We start from the raw sequence: 20602 nt of genomic DNA, 5'->3' as shown, positions 1-20602 counted from the left end.
GACTTTATGAAGCAATCTTTAATGGTTTAATTGTAGTAATCTATTAACGTAATCTTTCATTTTGATTTTGGCTTAAAGGTTTTGCAAATGTGGGAGGCGTCATGAAATTATCACCAAGCGCTTTCCCCTCATGCTGCTACTCACTCCAACCCATGCGCAGTTTAAAAATGGCATAGGCAAGACACACTTGCCGTTGCCTGTATTCAGTTGAGTCCCATAAGTGACTCAATTTCAACTTCAGTTTTACTGTTGGGGAAAATTGGGTTTCGGTAGCAGGAGCTTGGAAGGTTACTTTGTCAGATCTTGGGCAGAAATGAAGTAGGCTTGTCTGTGTGGGCTCATTGCCACATCATGGGTGCATGAGTGTACTTCCCTCCTGGGCATCTCGGTCAAGACCTTCATCCCTCTCGCCCTGGGCCTTGAACCCCAACTTGGTTTAATACTAACCGCTCCTACCTCATCCTGGGTAACGTATGTACTTACAATCCTGGCTGCTATTGACATAGCTTCTTCCCAAATGAGGGAGCAGAAGTCATCCTCCAGTCAGAGTATTCCTCTTTAGAATGTGAATAAACAGGAATATTCCCCCTGTTGGTTATTTAAATGAAGATTTATATAAAGCCGCTCAAGCTTCCAAAGACATTTCAGATTTCTAAAAGTCATCCACTTTTTCAGGAGTCATTCCTTTTTCTGAAGCAATCTTTAATGGTTTAATTGTAGTAATCCATTAACATAATATTTCACTTTGATTTTGGCCTAAAGGTTTTGCAAATGTGGGAGGGGTCATGAAATTTTCTGTACAACATGATGCATTCTTAGCATTAAACCACATTTGTATCTAAAAATTGTTCAATAAAAGTTATAAGTTGACAGTATCATTTAAAGCACAGAAAAGTACAAGACTTCTTGGAATATTTTAAAACTATTTAAATGGTTACAGTATACCATACATTAAAATTTTAATCAGAGTGAATATGCAAGATGGAGGAAATGTTTGAAAATTCAAGAGACAGCCCTTGACGCAAAGGTGGACAGGCTCAAACATTTAAGTTACCCTCAACAAAGCTTGTAGAGTGGAAATGATGGAAGAAAGCTCAGAAGTAATGTGAAGAATTTAAAAATGTGGTTTAGGAAATATGCATCTGCAGATACTGTTGTGAATAATTGTAGTCCAAGGTAGACAAATAGGGTTATAGCATGGAATATTCTTAATAATCTTGAACACAGTCAAGCAGTCTGAATTCCACCCACAGATGAGAAATCTGGTCTAAACATGGCTTTGAGGAAAAATAGTTGTTAATTTCTTGCCATTTGATTATAAGTTCATAAATTCAGATACTTGCAGCACTGATGGAGACCATTCAATTCATTGTGCCCAACAAAAGTCTGACTACACTAACCCATTTTCCAGCTTTTGGGTCATGGCTGTGGCCAGAAACTCTCTCAGAGATAACAGTATGGAGCTAGAGGAATACAGCAGGCCAGGCAGCATCAGAGGAATAGGGAAGTTGACATTTCAGGTCGGGACCCTTCTTATCCAGCCCAGTTGGTATTTATCCTGAATGTTCAGTACTCCCTTAAATTTTCAGTTGTGATTGTCACTTGCTAAATCTTCTGTAAAAAACTAAGCTGATTATTGTGGTATAGTGAGATAAATATTGATGATGTAACTTTGACATCAGAAAGAGACCACCAGTATATAATAGTTACATAGAGGTTTTGGACACGAGAGGGGGTGTAGTTGAGAACCAATGTAAAAGAAAGTTGTGTCATTGTTTAAGGATTTGAATGCAGAAAAAAAAACTGCTTACCTAGTTTGCAGCATCTGCAAAGAGGAGGCTGGAAGAACACAGCAAGCCAACGCCTTGAGGATAGGAGCAGTCAACATTTTGGGTATTACTCTTCTTCAGGACTGGAAAGGTAATACCCAAAACATTGACTGCTCTTTTCCTCCAGATGCTGCCTGGCTTGCTGTGTTCTTCCACTTTCCTGTTTGTCTATAAGGGTGTGAAGAGTCTTAATTAGTGCGAAGAAAAGCAACCTCTGATGTCTATGAACACAGCAGGCCAAGCAGCATCTCAGGAGCACAAAAGCTGACGTTTCGGGCCTAGACCCTTCATCAGAGAGGGGGATGGGGGGAGGGAACTGGAATAAATAGGGAGAGAGGGGGAGGCGGACCGAAGATGGAGAGTAAAGAAGATAGGTGGAGAGGGTGTAGCTGGGGAGGTAGGGAGGGGATAGGTCAGTCCAGGGAAGACGGACAGGTCAAGGAGGTGGGATGAGGTTAGTAGGTAGCTGGGGGTGCGGCTTGGGGTGGGAGGAAGGGATGGGTGAGAGGAAGAACCGGTTAGGGAGGCAGAGACAGGTTGGACTGGTTTTGGGATGCAGTGGGTGGGGGGGAAGAGCTGGGCTGGTTGTGTGGTGCAGTGGGGGGAGGGGATGAACTGGGCTGGTTTAGGGATGCAGTGGGGGAAGGGGAGATTTTGAAACTGGTGAAGTCCACATTGATACCATATGGCTGCAGGGTTCCCAGGCGGAATATGAGTTGCTGTTCCTGCAACCTTCGGGTGGCATCATTGTGGCAGTGCAGGAGGCCCATGATGGACATGTCATCAAGAGAATGGGAGGGGGAGTGGAAATGGTTTGCGACTGGGAGGTGCAGTTGTTTGTTGCGAACTGAGCAGAGAGCACATTAAGCAGAGGTTCACCTGCACATCTGCCAATGTGGTATACTGCATCCACTGTACCCGGTGCGGCTTTCTCTACATTGGGGAAACCAAGCGGAGGCTTGGGGACCGCTTTGCAAACCCCCACTGCACCACACAACCAGCCCAGCTCTTCCCCCCCACCCACTGCATCCCAAAACCAGTCCAACCTGTCTCTGCCTCCCTAACCGGTTCTTCCTCTCACCCATCCCTTCCTCCCACCCCAAGCCGCACCCCCAGCTACCTACTAACCTCATCCCACCTCCTTGACCTGTCCGTCTTCCCTGGACTGACCTATCCCCTCCCTACCTCCCCAGCTACACCCTCTCCACCTATCTTCTTTACTCTCCATCTTCGGTCCGCCTCCCCCTCTCTCCCTATTTATTCCAGTTCCCTCCCCCCATCCCCCTCTCTGATGAAGGGTCTAGGCCCGAAACGTCAGCTTTTGTGCTCCTGAGATGCTGCTTGGCCTGCTGTGTTCATCCAGCCTCACATTTTATTATCTTGGAATCTCCAGCATCTGCAGTTCCCATTATCTCTGATACTATTTTAACCTCTGATGTCTTCTTTGCAGACTCCTAGAACCAAGGATACTCCAGACCAGTATTTCAAATGTGCAAGCAGTAGTACTGGCATAATGTACAAGATAAAGCATAGTAACATAGATAAGGGTTGTGCCGGGGGGGTGGGTCAGGGGTTGTGGGGACTTCTCCAAAGCCAATATTAGTTAAAACAACAGTAGCTGATAAGGGAAGCTATTGCCCTGAAGGCAGAGAAAAGACCTCAAGACTTGATTACAGAGTTACAGTGCAGGATAACTCAAGGGTGGAGGGAAAAAGACATTGGAAGACTTTGAAGCCTAAGCATGAACTGGAAAATAAAAGTATAGAATCAGAACACAAACATCAACAAGTCCAACTACTTACCCAGGTCCTTCAGATACTGTAGGAGTTGCAGCTCCTGAGACTTCGCCAATAGATCAACCATTTGTTAATACAGGTTTGCATCAAATCAGAAAATGGGATCTCTGCAACAGCAGTTTTTAAGCACTATAAAGTGCTCTTTCACACGTGAAGCTGAACCTAATGCCATCAAGTCAACACACCTTTATGTGCTGAGTTCTGAGGAGGGTCACTGGTCCTGAAACATTAACTCTGATTTTTTTCTTCACAGAAGCTGCAAGATCTGATGAGCGTGACATGTTTATATGTGCTGTAGAAACAATTGCTAATGTATTTTTCATCAGTAAGACATTCACATTCTCTCTGGCCAAGACAATGTACATTGCAGGGAGGTATGCATGGTGATAATAATGTTAGTCATTAATGACATTATTACCAAAAATATTTGCACAAGTAAATAATTTGAACAATGTAGAGTAAGTTGAAAGAAACCCAAGGATGTGGTGTATTAAGAGGTAATAAGTCATCAAGCTGTAACTATGACATGACTAACATCAGTAAGAGAGATGGTAAGTCTAGAATGAGCAAGTGAAGAGTGTGATCCTATAGACTAGAGAGGCAAATTTGATCATCTACCGTGTACAGATGTAAATGACAGAACAATTGAACAGATAAACAATTCCTGAAGTTGCTTTTGCTTATGTGCAGCCACCCAGTCAGATATTCTAGACTGATAACGCAACGTGCAGGTAGAAGTATTGGCTTAAAGCACATACATGTCAATTCTTCGTGCACTTTTAAAGAATACAGGGAGGCTATCCTCCACCATTGGCATTACATTCTTTGCAATTCCACAAAGTGCATCTTTGTCTTCTCTCCCCTTCCAGTATTCCAAACAAACCAATCCTTTTGCAATGCCCAAACCAATTCCTCAATGGCCACTTCCCCTTATCCTTTTGCCAAAACTTTCCATGCAAGTGCAGGAGACACAATACCTGAACATTTACCCCCAACTTCATCTTCATCTGCATCTGCATCTAACCTCCTAATCATTCCTTCCAAGCGAGGGCAACATCTACTTCAAAAAGGTAACTCTCCGGCAACCACCTAGAAACCGATATCCATTTCAAGCCCACCGACTTCCACAGCTACCTAGAATACACCTCCTCCCACCCATCTTACTGCAAAATTGCCATGCCCTTTTCACAATTCCTTTGCCTCCTCCACATTTGCTCCCAGGATGAGGCATTCCACTCTTGTACATCTCCAATGTCCTTGTTTTTCAAGGACCATGACTTCACCCTCTCAGTAGTTGAGAATGACCTTGACCGTGTCTCCCACATTTCCCGCAACTCATCCCTCACACCCCCTCCCTGCAATAACAACCAAAACAGAATTCCCCTCATCCTCACGTACCACCCCACCAACCTCCGGATCCAACGCATCATCCTCCAACCTCAAAGACATTTTGCCATCCCACCCTTATCTGCTTTCCAAAGGGACCACTCTCTCCGTGACTCCCTTGTCCACTCTACACTCCCCTCTAGCCCCACTTCACCTGGCACTTTTCCCTGCAACCGCAGGAAGTGCTACACCTGCCCCTATACCTCACCCCTCATCCCCACCCCAGGCCCCAAGGAGATTTTCCACATCAAGCAGGTAGTCATCTGCTAACGTGGTATAGTGTATCTGCTGTTCCCGTTGTGGCCTCCTGTACATCGAGGAAACCAAGTGGAGGCTTGGGGGCCACTTTGCAGAATACCTACGCTCCGTTCACATTAAACAACTGCACCTCCCAGTCGCGAACCATTTCAACTCCCCCTCCCATTCCTCGTATTGACACGTCCATCTTGGGCCTCCTGCAGTGCCACAACGATGCTACCCGAATGTTGCAGGAACAGCAACTCATATTCCGCTTGGGAACCCTGCAGCCCAATGGTATCAATGTGGATTTCACAAACTTCAAAATCTCTCCTCCCCCTACTGCATCCCAAAACCAGACCAGCTCATCCCCACCTCTCTACCCTGTCCTTCCTCCCACCTATCCCCGCCTCCCACCCCCATCTCACCCCACCCCCTTGACTTGTCTGTCCTCCCTGCACTGACCTATCTCCTCCCTACCTCCCCAGCTACACTCACCTTTACTGGCTCCTTCCCCACCTCTTTGACCAGTCTGTCTCTTCTCCACCTATCATCTCTATCTATCTTCTATCCGCCTCCCCCTCTCTCCCTATTTACTTCAGATACCCTTTCTCTTCCCCCATTTCTGAAGAAGGGTCTCGGCCCAAAACGTCAGTCTTCCTGCTCCTCTATTGCTACTTGGCTTGCTGTGTTCATCCAACTCTACACCTTGTTATCTCAGATTCTCCAGCATCTGCAGTTCCTACTATCACAGGTAGGGTGGTCAAGGTGGCATTTGACACACATGAGTACAAGAGTTAGGACATCAGTGAGACCACTTTTGGAGTACAGCATGCAGTCCTGGTTGCCCTACTACAAGGAAGATGTTATAAATTTGGAAAATGTGCAGAAAAAATTCACAAGGATGTTACCAGACCTGGAGAGTTTGAGTCATAAGGTGAGGTTGGGCAGGTGAGGACTTTTTTTCTTCCTGGTGCAAAGGAGGTTGAGGGTGATCTTACAGGTTTATAAAATCTTGACGGGCATAGATAAGAATAGCCAAGGTTTTTTTTCCAAGAATAGGGTAATCCAAAACTAGAGGACATTGGTTTAAGATGAGACAAAATATTTAAAAGGAATGTGAGGGGCAATTTTTCCACGCAGAGGATGGTGTACATATGGAATGAACTGCCAAAGGAAGTGGTAGAGGTAGGTACTATTACAACATGTAACAGGCATTTGGACAGGTACGTAAATCGATTCAGAGGGATATCAGCCAAACGAGACTATTTCAGTTTAAGACATCTGGTCACAATGGAGGATTTGGACATAGGGTCTGTTTCTATGCTGTATAATTCTATATCACTAAATATATTGAATGTCAATGAGAAATTTCCAAGTCAGGATGGTGAATGGCTTAGATTGCATCTCACGGGTTCCAATGTACAGGTTCCCAGATCATTCTACATGGTAGTGGTCATGCATTTTTAAAGTACTAAGAAGCTTTGGTGAATTTCTACAGTGCATATTGTGTACTGCTGCTACTGAGCATCAGTGGGAGACAGTGTTTGCAAATGTGTTGCAGTATATTTCATCACACTACTGAAGTGTGCCTTGTAGATGGCAGCAGGCTTTGCAGAGCCAGCTGAGTTACTGGCTGTGGTATTCCTTGCCTCTGACTGGCTCTTGTAGCCAGTGTAGTTGTACAGCCAGTCTAGCTGTTTCTGGTCAACAATAACTCTCAAATCCCGATGGTGGAGGATGACATGATAGTAACACCATTGAATGTTAAAGGGTGATGGTTAGATTCTCTTTTATTGAAAATGGTCATTGCCTAGCACATGTATGGCATGAATGTTACTTGCCACTTGTTTCAATCATGACATTATTTGTAACTGTTCAGGAGCAGTCTAAGACAGTGTTGAATATTGTTCATTCACGATTTCATATCCTCACCTCTGACCTAACGGTGGAAATGCAGATGGAATACCTAGGGCACTGCCTGAGGAACTCCCTACCCTGAATCAGGAGGGCTGGGTTCAAGTCCCACATACTCTAGAGGTGGGTCAAAATATCTCTAAACAGATTAAAAAGATTACCAAATCAAGGAATTCCTGCAGTCCTAGAGTTGAAATGAGTGAGTAGTAGTTTTGCTAGGGCTCCTTGATGCCCCATTTGGTCAATGCAGCCTCCATGTCAAGGGAAAATCACTCTCACCTCTGCTCTGGAAATTCAGTTATTCTATTATTTTGTCCCCTTTGAACCATGGCTGTAATGAGGTCAAAGGCTGATTGGCCCCAGTGGAGCCCAAACTAAGCATGAGTGAACAGGTTATTGATAAGCAAGTGTTGCTCAACAGTATTGTTGGAGAGACTTTCTGTTACTTTGATGATTGATGGGGCAATAAAAAGTTGGATTGTATTTGTTCTGCTTTTTGTGTAGAGGACATACCTGAATAATTTTCCATATTGTCAGGGACATGCCAGTGTTGTAGCTGTACTGGAACAACTTAACTAAGGGCAAGTTCTGGTCACTTGTCCTTGTGTATGTATTTTGGAATATAGCTTCTACAGTAACAGAGCCATTCCAGTCCAACAGGCTACACTTAAACAGTACTGGGCCCTGTATCCTGGCAAATCTCATAACTAGGGCTATGCAGCAGGCTTTAAAGGGGAAGGGTATAGGAGAGACATTACAGTAGCTTACAAAGCAAAAGATATGCCAACATTACACTATTTTCTTAATGGGACATGAAGGGACGGAGGCAAAAGTGCACAAGTATTTATTAAAGAGCAGCAAATAGTGTCAAAAGGGTTTTAAAAAAGATAATAACATAACGAACGGTTCTTTACTAAATGAACATGCACACGAACAACATAAGTGAATTAACAGCACAAGTAGAAGACAATAGATATGATCTTGTAGTCATTACAGGGTCAAAGAGATCACAGTGGGGACTTTTCAAAGGAATGAGCAGGAAGGGAAGCATGGTGGCATAATATTGACAGCATGAGTTAGAACGAGTGTTAGCAAAAATAATTTATCTGGGATAGGATACCAGACCTACCATAATGCCATCCCATTAAAAAAAAGTTGAGCCAAAGTGGATAGCTCAATTTTTAGAAGAGCATGATCTAAATTTTCTCTCTCCAAAATGGTTTTGAAAGTTGTACCAAGTTATGGATCAAACAGCAATTCTATCAAGGTGAATGGCACGTTAAATTCTAACTGTGAAACAAAAGGTTCTGCAAGCCTTGGTCCCAACTCTTGCAAGTCCAGTTATCAAACTCTATCCGTGTTGAACCGTCTGCTTTTGTAAACTGTACTGATGTAACTTAGCAGCTCTTTTGTTCTGTAGCAGCCACAGGAAATGATGGTGCCCCTAAATTGTGCCAGTTTTTAAAAGTATCAGCTTAAAGCACTGGATTCTGTTCAATGCCCCTTGCTTATGACTCACTGTTCAAAATCAAGCTCATTTCTATAAACATGAACTATGGGCTACTGTAGCAGTGGTGATGCATTTTCCATTTCTGTCAAATGAAAATTTCTGAAATCTTGAAGGAAATGAACTAAATTAATCTCATCTGGGGCCATGTTACATTTTGTGTACAGGGCTAACTACCTCGCCACAATCCCTCATTCAGTGATCAGTATCTATTTCAAATAACCGGATACATCTTAGAACTCAGAGTGAGAAAGGAAATGGGTTCCTGGACACTTGAGGGTAGAAGTCGAGCAAGCGGAACATTGTACAATAGAGTCAATGACAAACACATGGACAAAGAATTTAAATGAGATGAAAGAGATATAGACAAAGTGAGTGATTCTGTAGACAAGATTCCAAGAATTCCCGATACATGATGAATATTGGTTTTCTTTCATTTCTCCATTGTGATTACTTTTTCCCAACTTACCTATATATTTACGCCTGTCAAGGGATTTCATAAAAATTAAAGCAAATGAAATAAAAATACAAAAATCGATGATTCAAATAAGCCATTATTTAATGACACTAAGGCAATACAGATACTGTGCACTAATAAAACAAAAACAAGCTTAGCTCAACATTTGAAACAAATGCACCCAACTAATAAGTCATTTTACAGTTGAAGTAAGGAAGACTTCAGAATTATGAAACATTTTCAAGAATGGGAGCACCACTTACTTCTTTGCAAAGCTGTTGCTGAGCACATGGCATGCTTTACACATTGATAGTGTGATCAATTGTTCAGACAACTTTATGTATTTCATGATTTTAAAAGTTGGCAACCATTACTCGAACATTCCAAAGAAATGAACACTCAAAAATATATCTTTAAATAGCAGCAGTACAGTAATTAGGAATTAGCAAAGTATGTTTAGTTGCGCTACTTCAGTCAGCTAATTTATTCAGTTTGTCATTTCTTCCACAACAAAATTGCTGACCATGCATTCTTAAATAGTATTACACAGCCTGTCAAGAGATTTCATAAAAATTAAAGCTGAAATGAAACAAAAATACAAAAACAACCCATGTACAGTAACTAGTACAAAACAAAAACTGATAGAACAGAATTGTCAAAAGAACCAAAATAAAAGATCTCTTGTGGATCAAGCTAAAAATTTAGTTTTCCATTTTTAACAAGCAGTAGTTTAGGAATGGATTGAAAACTACTGCACTTTCAAAACAAAACCAAAACATCTTTCAAAAAGTAGTTTTGGGAAGCCATACAAAAGGGCATGCGTTGGTCTATTCTGGGTCTGCAGAGGAGTTACTACATGTGATATTCTATAAATCTGTAAGTAATGCATTATTAGAACTCATGGTCAATTAGTGGAACTGTATAATTTATCAACGAACAAGCAGATTTCACTTACGAATAAATATTGACAGTGTCAGGTAATTTATAATCATAGGTCAGCGAAACAGGAATACAGATGTAGAAAACCATTTATCTGTAATAAGCAGTAGTTCATAGGGTTCTTATTTATAAAAGTTATGGAATCCTCCTATCTTTGTTCCCATAAAGTGTGGGTTTACAAAGGATTTCCTGCACCTGGATGGATAGAAGCAATATCTAATTTGGCTAACTGATCAAAATAAACACTTCTGAATTGTTTGAACTCAAGAACATTATCTGCAAAATAAAAACAAACAAACATACCATGACGTAATGAGATATTACGTGGAATATTTGTTAAGAAGCTTTGAAGTCTGCAAATCGATGAAAATGAATAAAACACAAGCTGTCCAACACTCTTCACAAAAAGTACCAGAGGTGGGATATTGTCTTTTTACTTTATGTACTCTTCACTGTGCAAATATTCCAACAGAGAAATTCAAATTTTAAAAATGAAAAATAACATTAACTTTTACCATAGCAAGATATAAAATAAGGTTAAAGCAACTCCATCAACCTTTCTTTTAATCTAAGCAGCACTACTTGCTGGCCTTTTAAAACAAAATGGAGCAGCAGGGAACAAGTGCAAACAAGTAATTGAGATAGCTTTTCAAAAAAATAAAAGCCTTGATTAGTTAAGTGGGCTCACCAAGACTAAAATAAGCAGGTACATGGGAATGATCTCGATTAAGCTTCAATATACCCTCGCTAATCAGTTAAAATGAAAAAGCAAAAATAATATCATATTCCAGTGCAATGTCAAATAGACTATTGCAAATTATTGGTTGAAAATCAGGTCCAATAAAATGAGCATCCATGCTATCAATTGTGTTGGAATGATAGACTATTGAATATACAAAAACATGTGCAAAGTGCAACAATGTAGTAATTGGAAAGGAGCAGGAAGGTAACTGGAGAAGAAAAGCAAATGCTTTCATTTTTCATGTCTAAAGAAACAGGTGCTTAAAAGAGAGAGAGATTTAGAAATGAAAAGCTGAATACAAAAGCAGAGGACTGAACTTAGGATGTTGAATTTATGAATAATATTACAGACCTCGAGTTAATAAAATTTTTTTTTTCCTCTTGACAAAAAAAAGTGTGACAATTAAGCACAGGACTTTAAAAAGTTTCCATGAAGACCACATACATAATTCCATTAGTTTTAAATCATTGATTTTTTTTCCCACTGCAAATATGAAATACTGTCCTCTTCACATGGCTACAAAATCACCACTGATGTTAAACCAGATCAGTAAAATGTGACTAATGAGGCATGAACAAGCTTAGCAATATTATTTACTGACTGTACAGCAGATATTTTAAATAACGAAAGTGCAACAGGCAAAAAGATCTTACTAATGTCATACTAAAAATAAATGCACTGCTGTACATTAAAAATGGCTTTATCCATACTTGTATTTCAGCAGGATACAATTTCCAAGTGTTAATAGAGAAAGTTTACATTGGAACAGTTGTTTCTCATACATTTCAACTTGAAATAATACTTGCCTTAACTGTTTTGGTTTCCAGTATTGCTGAATGTACCTTATTGTCAAAAATAACAGATAAATAACTCGTTCTCACTCCTGGTTACAAAGTTCTGATTACAAATCAATGGGAATTTATGAACCACATTAATAAAATTCAGAAATTGTGGCATGTAATGAAGTTATATTGGTATTGAAGGAAGTGCCCAGATCTAACTTGTGTGTGAGGAGATAGACAATACCATGGTCTTTGGCAGAATTTGTCTGGAACAATAGAAAAAAAACCTAGAGTAGAAAATTCACTTGCTTTACATGTACAGACTTCCACTTGCTGACATGATCAAAAGGTACCTTTAATGGCACTGTCATACTATAATACAGGACACATTGGATTAAGATCAATGTTTTAATCAAAGTCAAGCCAGCTAAGTTAAATTAATGAAGTTGACTTTTAACACCAGATTTAAACAGTCTGATAAGAATGTGTCAGCACTTTTCTCATCAGTAAGTGGTACTATGGGAAAAAAAATCATGCACATGATTTTAAACACATAGCTGAATATTAGTTGATTTCCACAACAGACATTCAAATATTCTATTAATCTTAGAACGTGCAAAACTTGGTAACATTAAATTGCCCTTTAGGGGGCACATAGTTTAATGTTTGCAGCTAAATTACACAAAGCAAAACAAAACAAAAAAGCTAATTAGCCAGAAAATACAAGGCAAAATTTAGCGTTATAACCCATATGGTGCATTAGTCATTTCAACAGATCACAGCTAGGTGCAATGAATCAAAACGCAGTTATACTATTGCCCAACAATTTACACTTTAAGAAAACCTAATTGCATTTCATCAGTTAAGTTGTACAGAACAGTTCTATTCGCTTACATACACAAGATTAAGAAATCTTTTCAACAAATATTCATCTAAGACTTTTAACCATTTAATACAATTTTCATTGAAATTCACAATCCCTCGGAAAATGGAGGTTTCTGCATGAAACAGCTTACAACACAGAATTCACAATGTCAAAAGCAAGATAGCACATTGTGGTCTGTGGTACCATAACTGTTGTCCTATTAAACAAAAGCAAAGCAAGCTCAGAAGAAATTCTGATACCAGATTTAGGTGTTTGTAGCACAGTGCTTGTAGATATTTAATGCTTTCAGCAACTTATTTTTTGGGGTGAGATTTGAGGGGGAGGGGGAAGACAAAAACAAAAAATTGCATTCCAAATCTGTTTTCCTAGGTCTTTTATGGCTAAATGTTGAAAATGGATGTTGGACTGCTGTTTCTGAATCATAAGTGCTAGGACATCTGTCTGTCTTTAAACCATTCCACAAATTCATCCAATAAGACTGGCCCTGAAAGAAACCAATTAAATTAGAATTTAATATTATAACTTGTAATCCATACTGTTATGAAATACACCACACTAAATACATCAAACTCATTGTTCAATTTTTAAAAACAAGAATCCAGGAAACTCTCAGTGTTATAAATGTGAAAACGCAACTGTAAGGTCATATGCAGCACCGGTTTAATCCAAACCGAAAAAGAGCATTCAATTTCAATTACTACATTGCAATGGGTTCTGACATCATGAGGACCAGTTAAAAAACTATCAGAAATACAGGGAGTGGCAAGGAAACCAGGAACTGAAGCTTCCAAGATTTTAAGAGGTTGACAAACTAGACCTCAGTTTTTTGATCTCACGTTACTGGATTTTTACTATTTGTAACAATTTTTGACACTGCACCTGCACAATTTGTGGGATCATTGAACGTCAAGAGAGACACATTTTTGAACTAACTCCGCGTGGATCAGCAAACCATCACCAAGTCATCCTTTGTTTACACACGCACTAGTCCGGCTTCCTCGGGGCCAGCTCTCAGAATGAACAGAACCTCTGACACTCCAGTTCACATCTGTCAGTCATGGCTTCCTGATTGGACCATATTAACAGCCCCAATCAGGGAACTCATTCTACGGAGGTCCACTTGGCTGACCTTGTTACAATCATTACACCGCACTCCCCACCCCCCCCACCCTACCCCCTCTAAATCTGGGGACGTAGGCCTGTACTTTTTCCTCGTAGTCTGTCCTGGGGCGTTTTTGCACTGGGTCTGGTTCCTCCGACTCAAGACTGGGATACAGGTACCAGACCATAGCCTACCTCTTGTGGCCGGAACATTCTGGAAGAAATTATCCTCTTCTTCAGGCAGCAAAAGACATTAAGGCTGCAACATCCGCCGTGTCCATCACGGACTCTGAGTCTTGTTCAACGCGAGACGGAGGGGGAGAATGTACGGATGATATTGTAAGCGGTGACTGGAAGGATGTCCAGCAAGTCTAAAACCGGAATGGATTCTTCCACCAATGGTGTATCAGCCAGTGGGAGGCAGTTCAAGGCATCCACATTTGCTACCAGGTGTTGTAATTGTATGCACTTAGAATGAGAACCCACTTCTGAATGTGACCTGAAACTATGAACAGCACAGACCTGGCAGGGGTTTGTGGTTTGTTACTATTACAAATTTACTTCCATAAAGGTATTGGTAGAAATTTCTCATATCAAAGATGACAATCAAACGTTCCTTCTCTGTCCGGTGTGGTACAGTATCTGGATAGTGTTGGTTCAGAGATGCTTGGGATTGTAGTGTGCCAACACCCTAGATGATGATAGCTGCTTCTTCACTTCCCTAAAGGCCACGTTTTGGATACCAGACCATTTCTAATGCAAGGCTTGCCAGATGGAGGCCAAGTAAAGACTGAACTTTGCATAACAATTCACCAACCCAAGGAAAGATCCATGCACCAGTGCAGAAATGGGCAGCCAGGGTACATTTGATCACCCTCACTATCTTCTAACTGGTGTAACCTGGTCTTGTCAACTCTGTGGCCCATGTGGGTCACTTGGGGTGCCTGGAACACATTCTTCTCTTCTTAAGTATATGTCCACTGCAGGAAAAATATCTAAGGAACATACCTAAGTTCTCTATGTTGGCGTTCCATGTTATTAGGGCATCATCTAGATAAACGGCTACCTGGATGGACCTTGTAAAATGTTCCCCTTTGTCTGCTGAAAATTAACACAGATTGATGATACGCCAAAAGGCCGTCCTCGTATGTTGGTACAAACTTTTATGGGTATTAACTGTAGCATTCTTCTGGGAATCCTCATCTAACTGTAACTGCAGGTACACATGGCTCATGTCCAACTTCGTGAAGGACAGACCTCCATCAATTTTGCATATAAGTCCTCTATGCAAGGGGCTGGGTATTTATCCAGCTACGAAAAGCAGTTTACCGTTTGTTTAAAATTCTCACAAAGCCGAACCAACCCAATGGACTTCACAGTCGGAACGGCCTGTGCTGCCATTCCACAAATTGAACTGGTTTGATGATTCTTTCACTTTCCAGCCCCTTGATTTCTACGTCTACTTTTGCACACAAGGCAAATGGCATTTGGCGAGGGTGGGGGGGATGGTGGTGAGGGCCTTGCAGAATCATGTAATTGCTTCCTGGTCAACATGAAACATAACCTTGGCTCCATTCATTGTCCCTAGGCTTTCCTGAGCTTCCAGGTATTTCGTTAGAAAATAGCTGCCGAAGTAAAGTCCTAATCAAAACCGTTCAGCCAATAAAGGCAAATCTTTCTCAAAGAATGTCGCCCCATCAAGTCTCTAACCAAGCTACAACCAGAACCTTTTTCTACAAATTAGTAACCAAACCAGCTGTTTCTCATGCGAGACTGGAACCACAAGTTGTATCCTTAATCTGTAAAAGGTTTCCTAGTAATATTATCTCAGTCTAGCCATTGTCTTCCACAAACTTAAGGGTTGGAGTCCAGACCGAATTTTGTTTAAGACTAGTTCTATAAATCACTGATACACCCACACCAGCAATCTGTATTAGAACTGGGGGCACATTTAACCAAATATTCCTTTTGGCTGGTTCTGACTTACATGTTGTTAAACAATTTAATTGTTCCAAACCAGATGTAAATGAGCTTTCCAGGGTGTGCACTCTCCTGCATACTGGCCTATGAGTTCTCTTTCTTAATTCACACCTAGTGGGACTCTTACTGTCTCGAGTCCACATACCGGTGGCAACTACAATGGCTTACCAACCTGGATCCCAAAGAAAAGGCTTGGCTTTGTTGTTTCGGGCTAACCTAGACTACCTCTGTTCAGGATAGGTCTTGACTGAGGCTATGCGATTGCTTTCACTCGACTGGTGTCCCCAAAGCTTAGTCAGCCTAGTGGGAGTGTCCACTCCCACGCTCCATTTTTCCAATGACAAAGCCAATTATAGTACCTGTTTGAAATCCAATTGGACTTCAGCTAAGTAGGCACTGTTCCATGGTTACTTCATTAATCCCACATACCAAAGTCTCTCAGTAACTCATTAAGGGTTAAACCAAAGTCACATGCCTCTGTTAGGCATCTTAACCTCAAAAATCCCAAATTTGCAAACTGTCAAATAAAACTGACAGCATCTCAGAGTTAGAGATGGCTTGGGGTCATAATATTCCTTAAATAAAAGTTTTGAAAGGTTTTAGTTTCTTGTTCCTAAGGGAAAGTTAGGCTTCTAATAATCCAAAAAGCTGCAGGTCCACAAGCTGTCAGGATGATCACTCACTACATTTCCTGTGCTTCAAACATCATTGTTATCTTTTACAAGCCATTCCTCCCACACACTGGGCTCAATTTTCAATTGTAGGATCGAAAAAGTTAAGTTTCCCAAATCATGGCACAATGCCAGAAATGCTAACCCCAACTCAAAGACAACATTTGTGAGCAAATTTCTTTAACCTTTTTTTTCTCTCTCTCATTACCATTGAAAGGACTCCAGGGACTGGTATCCCATCACCAAGTCACCCTTTATTTACACATGCATAGTACTTGACACTGGTCCGGTTTCCACAGAGCAGATCACTGAACAGAACCTCTGACACTCCAGTTTGTATCTGTCAGCCATGGTTGCAGTTGAGCTAGGTTAACAGCCACATTTAGGGAAATCATTCCATGCCTGGCTGATCCTGTTACAATCACTACAGTTTTCACCTTTTCTTGGGTTACAAATCAGTGACCTTCCAATGCCTAAACGTTAGGAACTTCAACAATAAAGTTTGTGCGAAGCACAAATTTACTTAACAGTTTGATTCACTTTAAAAATAAAGGCAGTTACAATCAAGCCTTTTAATTTCATTCGATATGAAATTAATACTTTATTGGATAATATAGAGTTAAAATGTAATATTGCTCTCAATATATTTGTCAATACCATAACAAAATTACTGTTCAAACAGAAGCCAGTTATTTTAATCCCGCCTTGACCATTTTCAGAATCCTAGAATGCAATTTAAAGATATAGCTTGCTGCACTGAAAACTTAACAGCATGCAGCAGCAACTTACAAATGAGGAACGTATTGTTCAAAATTGCATCAGCCTTCACGAACAGCATATCTCAAATGTTAAACAAACTTGAAAACTACCAGCAATGCAGAAAAACAATAGGTAATTTATCCTAATTTATATGCCAGTTTTTGATCCAGTGCATAAGTAGTTAAAGTTAATAACTGATTTACTTTTGTCTTGCCTGAATCCTGTAATAATCAAATTTTAATATGCATATGAGGTGGCAAAGGCATCTGCCTGAAATAAGCAGAGTCCTTCTGAAAGTACAGAAATCAAGATCTGAAGACACGCTGGGTCCCAACTCTTATTTCATCTTTGAATGGACTGGGGAAAGTCAGTGCCAACTTCCACTAGATGAAAGGCATTCGTTTTTTCCCTTTAATTTCCTTAAATTAGTCCAGAGGTGCAGGAGCTTCTTACATACAAAGTTTCAGCTTTCCCTGGCCTGGACTCTGCTCTATCCAGGTTTAAATTACTATTGCATCATCTGTCATGGGCAGATATGAACTAATATCAGTAATCCACTGACCACTAACATCCACTGCCCTACACACAGTGAATTAAAGACTGGAGTACTAAAACACAAATCTAAATATATCAGGTATCAGAAGCAAGATTAGGGTTTAAAGCTTTTCACTATTTCTCACCCTGATTTACTGAAGCCAAAATCAAAAATTAGAACATAGAACAGTACAGCACAGTACAGGCCCTTCAGCCCACAATGTTGTGCCAACCTATTATCCTACTAAGATCAATTTACCCTGCATACCCTACATTTTAATATTCTCCATGTTGCCTATCCAAGAGTCGCTTATAAGTCTCTAAAGTATCTGACCCCACTACCACTGCCGGCAGCGCATTCCACACGCCCACCACTCTCTGTGCGAAGACCCTAGAACATAGAACATAGAACATAGAACAGTACAGCACAGAACAGGCCCTTCAGCCCACAATGTTGTGCCGACCATTGATCCTCATGGATGCACCCTCAAATTTCTGTGACCATATGCATGTCCAGCAGTCTCTTAAATGACCCCAATGACCTTGCTTCCACAACTGCTGCTGGCAACGCATTCCATGCTCTCACAACTCTCTGCGTAAAGAACCTGCCTCTGACATCCCCTCTATACTTTCCACCAACCAGCTTAAAACTATGACCTCTCGTGCTAGCCATTTCTGCCCTGGGAAATAGTCTCTGGCTATCGACTCTATCTATGCCTCTCATTATCTTGTATACCTCAATTAGGTCCCCTCTCCTCCTCCTTTTCTCCAATGAAAAGAGACCGAGCTCAGTCAACCTCTCTTCATAAGATAAGCCCTCCAGTCCAGGCAGCATCCTGGTAAACCTCCTCTGAACCCTCTCCAAAGCATCCACATCTTTCCTATAATAGGGCGCCCAGACCCTACCTCTGACATTTCCCTATACCTTCCTCCAGTCATCTTAAAATTGTGACCCCTCGTAATAGTCATTTCCGCCCTGGGAAAAAGTCTCTGACTATCCATTTGAATTCATATAGAAAGATCTGTACAAGGGTAACTGTTCCTAAAAAAAAATTCAGACTGACATAAATAAATATTGTGTGTATTGAGGTCTAAATTGAAACATAAAAATCCACCCACAAATGACACTAGCCAAGATATATACTGCAAGGTGGTCTTCATGACCTGAATAATAAATTTTATTGGTTTAGCAGAAACCATGTGCTGTACGAAAATTTCATGCTGTCAAAGGTTGTGCTATAAAAGATTTATTTCCATATCTTGCAAAACTCCAGTATTATTAAATCAGTTTGAAGCCAAACTAAAACTATTAATCTGTCAATTTCCTCCGAAAAAAAATGTACATTCTAACAGATATAGAATTTCTACAGTGTAGAAGCATAACATTCCACCCTCCCATAGGGCCTACCTCTCTAACCCATCCCTGTAACCCTGCATTTCTCATGGCTAATCCAACTCCCTGGACACACTATTTAACTTAGCATGGAAAATCCACTTGACCCGCAAATCTTCAGATTGACAGGGGATACGCTATTGAGATGTTTGCAAGGGATCATGCTATGTGGAAGATGTCCATAATTTTACAAATAAAGACCATACAAGTTAGGCAACAGATCTTCGTCTAAAACATTCTCTGCATCACGTGATGGCATATGAAATTAACATTCTAAATACAGAAGTTATGGAGCTTCCTTCAAACTGCCAACTAATTGCCTGGGCAGATTTATTAGTAAACAAACTGAGGTCCAGAATGCATGAGCCAAATGAACACATTTACATTTAGGAGACATGTGGAAAAACATGCTATGTGGTAGCCTTTTTCAAACATCAGCTGGAAGCTGACTGGGAAATATTTAGTATGCAGTTTTAATATAAGTTCTAACTTGCTACTTTGACCTCATCTCAATGAAAGAATAGAAGAACAAATGTGCTGGCCTGGGCCAATGATTATTTCTTTAACTTGGGGTCTTTGCATCATTCGGCACAAGCGGATTATTTGCTAGTGATTGAATGATGTTCAGCACAATTCGCAAATCCTCAGATACTAAAGCAATGAGCATCCAAATGCAGCAAGACTTGAATGACATCTAGGCTTGAGCCAATAAGCAGCAAGCAACATTTGCATCACACAAGTGCTACATAATGATCACTTACAATATGACCGAATCCAACCATCACCACCCACTCAACATTCAATGACATTAACGTTGCCGAATTCCCTCACTAACAACATCCTGATGATTAACACCTACCAGAATCTGATCTGGACTGGTCATTGGCCTACTGTTGTAGCTATAGAGACAACAAATTCTATGGCAAGTACCTCACTTTGTCTCCATTGCAAATCCACCATCAAGAGTGAGATGGAATACTCTCCACATGGATGAGCATGCAGTTCCAACAATGCTCAAGAAGCTCAACACTGAGAACACCACCCGTTTGGCACTCATTCATAATCTTCACTATTAATTTCCTTCACGACCGATGCACAGAGGCAGTACTGTATACTATTTAAAAAATTCACTATAGGTCTTTTGACAGCTCCTTCCAAGCCAACAACCTCTACCTCTAGAGATAATGGGAACTGCAGATGCTGGAGATTCCAAGATAATAAAATGTGAGGCTGGATGAACACAGCAGGCCAAGCAGCATCTCAGGAGCACAGGTGTTCATCCAGCCTCACATTTTATAACCTCTACCTCTAAGTAGTTTAAGGACAACAGATGCTTGGGAACACTGCCAACTACAAGCTCCTCTTCAGGTCACATACAACCTAGACTTTGAACTATAGTGCCTTCCCCATCACTGGGTCAAAATTATGGAATTCCCTTTCCAACAGTACTATGATGTTGTTCTACCTCAAGGAATACACTCAAACTGACAGCTTACCACCACCTTCACAGGCAAGTACGGATGGATAATAAATAAAATCGGTTAGCCAGAAGCACATGCATCTCTCACACCTCAGGAAGCTAGAAAACGTTCAAGAAATTCTTCAGTCAATATACTAACTCACTGACCTGTAAACATGAATGCAGGTGAACTAATACATTTTCTACAAGCCATTCTTTAATGAATA

The 20602-nt window shown here is 40.7% G+C and overlaps 1 protein-coding gene across 6 annotated transcripts in view; it reads right to left on the bottom strand.

The window, feature by feature from the left end:
• Positions 1-9241: 9241 nt before the first annotated feature.
• Positions 9242-20602, bottom strand: part of dcun1d4 (DCN1, defective in cullin neddylation 1, domain containing 4 (S. cerevisiae)) — a 79490-nt gene continuing 68129 nt past the window's right edge. For all 6 annotated transcript variants that reach the window (XM_048534675.2, XM_048534692.2, XM_048534683.2 and 3 more), the window contains one exon: positions 9242-12962. In XM_048534675.2, the coding sequence (XP_048390632.1) occupies positions 12907-12962 (56 nt within the window). In that variant the 3' untranslated portion in view covers positions 9242-12906. The remainder of the gene's footprint in view (positions 12963-20602) is intronic.

This window comes from Stegostoma tigrinum, chromosome 1, assembly GCF_030684315.1.
Source record: "Stegostoma tigrinum isolate sSteTig4 chromosome 1, sSteTig4.hap1, whole genome shotgun sequence".
In the NCBI taxonomy this organism is placed as follows: Eukaryota; Metazoa; Chordata; class Chondrichthyes; order Orectolobiformes; family Stegostomatidae; genus Stegostoma; species Stegostoma tigrinum.
This window is presented reverse-complemented; position numbering and strand designations above follow the sequence as displayed.